At 37.3% G+C, this 8,251-nt stretch overlaps 2 protein-coding genes across 2 annotated transcripts; both read left to right on the plus strand.

The window, feature by feature from the left end:
- The first annotated feature begins 524 nt into the window (after nucleotides 1-524).
- Nucleotides 525-1,295, plus strand: LOC108105770. Its single transcript, XM_017212493.2, has one exon. The coding sequence runs from the start codon at nucleotides 604-606 to the stop codon at nucleotides 1,117-1,119; it is 516 nt and encodes a 171-aa protein (XP_017067982.1). The 5' UTR covers nucleotides 525-603; the 3' UTR covers nucleotides 1,120-1,295.
- Nucleotides 1,296-3,892: 2,597 nt separating this feature from the next.
- Nucleotides 3,893-6,136, plus strand: LOC108105744. Its single transcript, XM_017212461.2, has 2 exons — nucleotides 3,893-4,007; nucleotides 4,070-6,136. The coding sequence occupies exons 1-2, from the start codon at nucleotides 4,002-4,004 to the stop codon at nucleotides 6,032-6,034; spliced, it is 1,971 nt and encodes a 656-aa protein (XP_017067950.2). The 5' UTR covers nucleotides 3,893-4,001; the 3' UTR covers nucleotides 6,035-6,136.
- Nucleotides 6,137-8,251: the final 2,115 nt, after the last annotated feature.

Consider the following 8,251-nt stretch of genomic DNA (forward strand, 5'->3'; position numbering starts at 1 on the left):
GAATCAGGACTATGGACTATGGACTACCGACTACGAACTACGGCCCTATCCGAATGAGTTTGCTTTAACGCTGCTGGTATTTATAGACAATTGGTTCGTGATTGTTGACAGCGCTCAGCGTCGCGTTGAACTCTCCACGGACCCAGCCGTCGAACATCGACCATCGACCACTCGAATCGAATTGACTCGGCTCGACTCGATTCTGCACTGGCAATTTTTTGCATGCCCCATAAAAATAGCACGAAATATGGTTGGTTGTGGGCAGAGGCGAGTTGGAGCCAGATGAGTGGGTTTAAGTGAATGACTGTGCACTGCATGCAGGAAATAGCTGGCAGTTTCCCCTTTTAGGCAATTGAGTTAGGCCCCCAGGCCAGGGGATAAATCTGAGAAATCTGCCAGGGATTGTTGTTACAAATTTTCATTTAACACGAACTGTTCGTTTTTGTTTGGTCAGAAGCTAAAAGCCAAGGATAATTCTTACAATCGTACCGATTTTATTTTCAATCGTATATTCAAGAAAAACATGTCATATTATAATTTATATCAAACATATTTCAATCTAAATTTTCGTTTTCCAGGTAATTTTAAAGCTGTCACCAAATTATGTCGGAAACAGAACAGAAAAGCTTAAATAGCTTGGAAGCTAATGGCATGCCTAAAGAAATAGAATCGGACATAACGACCATTGAAAGATCCTCAGAACTGGAGAAACTTATAACAATAACCTTGGAACAGATTGAATCGATTTCCCACGAAGACGATCTTACCGATAAAAACATATTGAATGTTTTAGAAAATTTCAATAGAAAGGAACTTTTGAACTTTGATACGGTCTACAATGAGGTTCAGAGTATTAAAAAGTTACAGGATAATAATAATAAGCAAATGCAAGCAGTGGATCAGGACATAGCTGATATATTTATGGATTTGCATAATATTTATATGCGTCTGGAAAAACTGGATAAAAGTGGCAGGAAGTTAAGCAGTCCGAAAAAATCACAGTTGTTAAAACATGTCAAGGAATCTGAGAATTTGCTGAGTCGTTCTCGGCATTATCTTTCAAACGATCCCAGGGAAATGAATGCCATGCTTGTGGGCCCACCAAAGGAACCCGAATAATCTTCCATTTCTAGGTTGTATAAAACGGAAGTATCTGAAAGTACCGAAAGTACCGAGAGGCATGCCTTTCTGACCAATAATGATTAAGAAATCTGCTAATCAAGACTTAGCAGATGTTTTGGAAAATAATTCAATGTAAGAATTTTTCGAATAGAAAATATAGCTTTCAATTTGTATATTATTTTAAGTGAGCAACAGGGAAAATTCGAAAAGGCCTATCCAGATGTATACACTTAACCATTATCCCGATTACCTCACTTAACTGGGAATAACCTGCAGACCTTTCCATTTCATTTTTCCTTTTCAATTGCTGGTTTACTTGCTCCCTCGAACTTCTTTGTTATTTTTCTGTTTGTTCGTTCGATGGCTTTGTAAACAAAGCAAAGTGCAAATTTATGTGGTAAACCACTTGAAATCGAACATTTTTGCCATCAGAGGAGATGCCCTGCTGAATGCAAAGCTTTGATTGTTACTTAAAATGTATCTTGAACCGTATCTGTATCTCACTTTTTGCCCTAAACGAATCCAAATCTGAATCCGAATTCGAATCCGAGCCCGCAACTGTTGTGCAAATGTAAATGTTGGCAAAGTGGCAAGTCAGGTGGTTGGATGATGCTCTCTTCCATTCCATTAGCCTCAAGTTAAAGCTTTGGCTGAGCTGATGATTGTTAAAGTCGAAATTTGCATTTTGATTTGTGCCTAAAGAATATACGTTCTAAACTGTGTGTTAAATCTTTAGCTATTTAACTCGCTTTAATTCAAGTTCCCATCATAGCATCATTGATATATGGAGTTTAGTTATCCCCTTAGCTCGTTGTTATTGTTGAGGCGAAACGGGGTTAATTCGATTATCGTCAATCGGTGTGTGGTAGTTCTTAATTGATTTGAGCAAACGCTGCAAACGAGATTAATTGATGAGAAAGGGGGAAATCCAAAGCCGATGCCAAAGCCCAAATGGGCAAATGGACAAATGGCCAACCAAGCCCCCAATCAAAAACGGACAATTCAAATTGTGTCTATGCCCATTCAGAGGATTCCATTCTAAATTGTGTTGTCTTTTTTACTGCAGCAGGTTGTGTGCACTCAAAATAATAGAGCACAGTTGAGCGCAAATACGACAAAGGGACAAAACGCAAACTGAAAATGGGAAACTGAAAGCTGAATACAGAAAACACAAAACTGGAAACTTGCAAGTAGAAGGATCTAAGGATCCAAGGATCTCTGACTGCTGTTGCTGCCTCTGTAATGGCAGCGTTTACTCAATTTTAGTACGTTGTAAACGTATTTCTTTTATGGCCCCGTAGGTTATTTGTGCATCGCTCTGACTCGCTGGCACGGTCCTCATTCCGGGATTCTAGCATGCTCAGACAAACAATTCAGAAAAGATATATATCCCTGACACAATAAACGAAGTTCGTTTCCTGAGTGGCCATTTTACTGCGAGGCCTTTCAGTTGTAGGACCATTCCCCTCCTGCCCTATACATATATATATATATATATCCAGCTACTCAACCCCTATCTTGGGGCCAGAACTAAGCAAATATTCGCACACAAATATGATGAAGTATCGGGGGAATGGGGCTGGGTAGGTGGCTGGGTGGTGTATATGTTTGAATTCCTGCTTCTGGTTTGCTTTTAATTGCTTTCAAGTAAACAGAATGCCCCTTGGTAAATGGGAACATAAATATAATTGCCAGGTTGCTTCGCAATGCTTTAAAATTTCCACTCTCGAGGCCATATGTGCCAGAGTCAAACATTTGCCGGTCCAGCCTTTCCTTTGCATCCATTTGCCAGTGGATTCGCTTGTGTTTGCCACTGCCGAAGGTGTTATTTAACTTAATGCCATGATTTGACAGATTACATATTTACCACTCTGATTATTGTGGTCGCTAATGCCTACGCTTTTGATTTGACTACTAAACTGCTTAATACAATTATCAGGAAATTGGATAAGGACTGCTTAGCTTAGATAAATCCCAAACGTATGGGGAGCTTAACTAATTTATAGATTATAATATTTATAGTTCTCATAGGTGTTGCCATGTTTCGTCAAAAATAATTTCTTTTAATCAAATCAATACTAAATTTGAATGCGATTATAAAAACCATGTAGCTCATAACATTTTTAGAACAATAAATAAGTGTTTTATTTTTCAAAAATTGAAAACCTATTTTTGTGGTATTATTATGTGCATATAATGCAAATCACTTATGTTGCATTGTGTTATTTACATTGCCAACCCGCAGTGTGAATGATTTTTTTGTTTAGTCTTTCTTTTTTGTTTATGGAGTCGACTTTGGAAGGGGGTTGGTCAATTGCCAGCTGCATTAGGCCATAAATTTGCCAAAAAGTAAACAGTAAACATTTTATTGTTGCTTTCCACCCCCCAGCCCCCTCAGCATTCGACTGTTTTAAATAATTATTTAACATTTTACATTGTTTAGCTGGCGTTTTTCGTGTCGCCATGCGGGTGTTTTCAATGCAGAGGGGCGGCTTTTGTTTGTTGTAAAGATTTGCACGATTTGCATTTGTGCCAAAACGATTCATGAATGATTCATGTGCGCCAGACCAGAAGCAGATGTCGACAATACTCATCCCACTTCGATTTATGCATCGGGCACGTGCCAACCGTTTGGCGGTGATGAAGGTGGAGCTTTAAAAGGATTTCAAAACTTGCTGGATAGGTTGAGGGATCTGTACTTTTGAAATGAACTTAAACGGATTCAATAGTGCTCCATGCCTAAGGGAATTTATTATTTAAATTGAGAATTTTGGAACCTCAGTTTGCTTTTGGTTTCAAGTAACCCTTTCCTTTCATTGTTAGAAACAGTATTGCTATTAAAACTGTAACATAACTGAAACCTTAATCTCCTCGAAAAAATGGTGGTAAGTTTTTTATCTATTTTTGGGAATATTACCTCACTCCTGTGATCATATCTCTTTAACAGATAGAAGCAAAACAGACGCTGAAGAATGTAAAAGCAAGCAAGGGTGGAATTTTCCAGCAAGCACCGAAATGGAAAATAAGCCATGGCCTCGGTCGAAAGATGTCTCTCATAGACCTAGGTCAGAAGCTAAAGTATGATAAAAAATATAAACCAGGAGAGGAGGATCAAACACTATGGTTGGAAACAAAGGGACAGATCATTGCAGTCCAAAAGAAGCACATAAAGAATTTTAGAATGGACATGGACAATTTTTTTAAAACAAATACCAGGATTGTCCCTCTGATTTCTTGGCAAAAGCCAAAAAATAGTAATGATGCTTCATTGGAAATGACCAAAGAGTCAGATAATGAAAATGTTTTGGAAATGGAGATAGTGGCCAAAGCACCTAATGACTCAAAAGATAAAATAATAATCGGACAAACAGTTAAAGATCAGAAGAATCCTCCTGCCAAAAGGCGAGCTATGTTAAAGGATATCCTCAGTCCAGACATTGTTAAGCCCGTGCACAAACTTGCTTTGGATACGATCAATAAAACTTCTAGGAAGTCTTTATCGTCTATGGGAAACAGAATTCACAAGCCTAAGTATGGAGAAAATCGTTTTAAATCATTGCATAACAGAAAATCTATCAGAGAGGAACATGATTGTGATGATCTCACTCTTTGTGATTTTAATATCACGCCAAGAAACGATCCGAAATTTAATGTCAAAGAAGATAATTTGACTTATAGTGCCAATGAAAATAACTTGAGTTGTAATTCAGAAAATCTTGGAGTGATTGAGGAAATTTATGATAATACTTTAAATGATATAGAGCCAGATCACCCAGATAACAGCTTAGATCAATTTCTTGCAAACTTTAGCTTTCCTTTAGATGATGAAAAGCCCATAGATCTAAATATATTAGATGAACAGGAGGCAATGCAATTGGAAGTCGAAGAGCTGTGCAGCAATGAAATTGAATGTCTTTTAATAGAAGATCAGCATAGAAGAATAACCGTTTTCCCAAATCAAGAAAAATATTCATATATTGAAGGACAACTATCAAAAACTGAACAACTTGTGAATCCTGATGCGATGGAGGAAATTGATTATAAAACTTTAGAAGATTTAGAGCCAGAAAAGCCAGATAACAGCTTAGATCAATGGTTTTCAAACCCAAACTTTAATTTAGATGATGAAGAGCCCAAAGATCTAAGTAGAATATATAACGGAGACGCAATGCCATTGGAAGATGAAAAGCCTATAGCCTGTGAGCCTAAAAGCATTATCGGTTCTCAAAATCAAGAAAAAAATATGTATATTCAGAAAAAGAAATGTAAAATTGAACAACTTGTGAGTCCTGATAGGATTGAGGAAATTGATGACAAAACTTTAAAAGAAAAGCCAGATAACAGCTTAGAACAATCGTTTTCAACCATAAGCATTACTTTAGATTGTGAAGAGCCCAAAGATCTAAGTAGAATAGATGGAGAGGCGGCAATGCCTCTTGAAGAGGAAGAGCTGAGCAGCAAGGAAATTGAATGTTTTTCAGAAACGCATGAGCGTAAAAGCTCTATCGGTCCCCCAAATCAAGAAAAATATCCATATATTCAGGCTAAGCCCCTGGAAAAAATAGCTATTGTGGATCCATGTCTTCATAATTCGGATCGTTTTACACGTTTGAGTCCTAGAGAATATAATGACAATGATGATTTATATTCAGAAGTTCAGCCGATGGAGAAACGCAATAAGAAACGTGTAAGTTTCGAAGAAGATAAAAGTCTGGTTGAAGAAATTGAATCTAATGATTCTACCCAACAAATTAGGAACCGAGATTATTGGCTTATATCCATTAATCCTCTTTATTTTTTGTTGCCAAATGTATTTTACTTTTTGATTTATAGCTACTACTATAATTATTATATCCAACCAAAGCCAAAAACGTTTTGGGAAAACGTCTGGCTAACTCTTACATTCCAATAACTAAATTAGCGACTTCAATATATTATATTTTATATTCCGTTTATAGACTTGCCATATTTTATACAAGATTTATCTTTTAAATTAAAAAAGTTTAGCGTTTCAGTAAAAAGAAATTTTTTTTTATAAGAAATAGTTGTGGCCATATCATTTCCGTTTTTGGCATAGTCATGCAATGCAAGTGCCTTAAAAACAAGCTATTTAAATATTAAGTACCAAGTCGATTTGCCACACCCGTCCGACTCCTTTCCCTAAAAACCACGAGTTGAGATGAAGATGGAGATGGCAGGAACAACAGCCGGCCTGACAGCCAATCGCACCAGTGAGCGTCAGCAAATGCAAATTTAATGGTCTATGAAAAAGGTAGCCGGGCAAATGCTTTTAACCACATCCGCTGCTATTAGTTCACCGTCGGAATGGTGAATGGCGAACTGTGAACAGTGAACGGTTGCTAAACAACAAGAGCGACGGATAACAATGGAAAATGATGCCAGTGGAAATGCGAAAATCAATGCGCATTAGAGGATGCCGTTATTTCATCCTATTCTTCTACAGAATTGGCAATATCCCTCGCTTGCCTTCGCTTAAATTTTACATTAGCCTAGGCGGATGTGAAAATCAAGCATCACCGCAAGTGTATAGCAGTCGATTGAACATGGAAATCAATTATAGGTTTTCTAAAAATCAAAAGTCACGAACTTTTACATTTCGTAACAGCGTAGACTTCTTACTTGTAGTACTTAGGCCGAAGAAAGAAAATGATTTAGGAATATGGAAAGTAAGAATAATTATTTAAAAATTTGCTAAAGTCGCAGAAATTTTTTAAAAATTAGAAAATATAATAAATATTTAAGGTAATGTTTGTGAAAATTGTTAAGACAAAAGCCTTTCAAAACTTCCGGTACTTCAAATTGATTTAAGTGCAAAATAATACCTACAAAAAGGTACCTTCGCCATTGTTTTGATTCGAGCGCATCAATCAAAGAATGATGTGTATATGACCGACATTTGCGGTAATTGTTCTGCTTATTCCAGGCCAGATCGCCAAAAACTGGAAACCGGCAACTGCCAACTGCCAACGACCGCAGTCAAATATGAGCAATGGCCCGGATCGGATCGGATCACACGATTCCAAACAAATGCTGACTGGGCGGAGGACTCTCGTCAGCTGCAATCCGCAGAGGGGATATCTGTGTGTATGTGTGTGTGTGTCGCTTTTTCTTTTGGCATTTCCTGCCGTGTCCTGCCATTCGTGCATGCAATCCAAAACACATAGATACAAGCACTCACACACCTACATCAGCCAGGACAACCACACACACAAGCACTCATTGAGGGGCAATGCATTCAAGCGCAAATTAAGCTTGACAAGCAAAAATTAAACTGTGTACGAGTATATCTGTGTGGCTGGGTATATTCGTATCTGGCAGATACATTCGACTCTCACTGTGTGCGTTTGTGTTTGTGTGTGCCCACGTGTGTGTCTCCATGCTTGTTGGGCAAAATATAATTTCTTCATGTTCAGTTCATTAAACAGAGCAAACCAACTTGGAAAAGCACTTACCATGAATAGATTTTTAGGTGCCCCAACTGCGAATCCAGTTGACGGAAAGCCCACGAAATGGCCCCCTTCATCACCATTCCAAATAAATATGCAAATCACAAAATGGTACGATACAAATGAATTTCGAATGTCTCTGCACTTCCTAATGAACTATTTGTGTTTGTCTCCATTGCTTTTATTTGTTTTTTTGATTTCTTGCTGCACAAGTACAAGAATTGAAGCTTGACAATTATCTCATATCTGCCAAACTTGACCTCATCAAATGGTTTCTAAATTCAAAAGCATAAACTATTGAAATATTATATAAAAATGTCTGCTAATCGATTTTTCATAGAATTTTACTTTTCTACAACTACTTTTCTCAGTATTCAATCTCTTTAAAATTAAAGAAGAAAAGGATGAACATAGTCCTTCTTAATTGTCCTGCAGTCCTCTTTCCAATATTACGTAAGAACATAATTTATAACTAACGCATAAAATTACAAGTAAGCATTCTTGTACTAGTACCAAGATAATAATAATAAATAATGAAATGGATGACAAATAGTGAGTTATAGTATGGCTGATTATACCCTGACCCACTGAATTAGAACGCAGATAATTCATTGACCAAATAATCGGAAAACAAAGCGGACATAAATTCATCACGCTGAAAG

This window comes from Drosophila eugracilis, unplaced genomic scaffold, assembly GCF_018153835.1.
Source record: "Drosophila eugracilis isolate 14026-0451.02 unplaced genomic scaffold, ASM1815383v1 contig_353, whole genome shotgun sequence".
In the NCBI taxonomy this organism is placed as follows: domain Eukaryota; kingdom Metazoa; phylum Arthropoda; class Insecta; order Diptera; family Drosophilidae; genus Drosophila; species Drosophila eugracilis.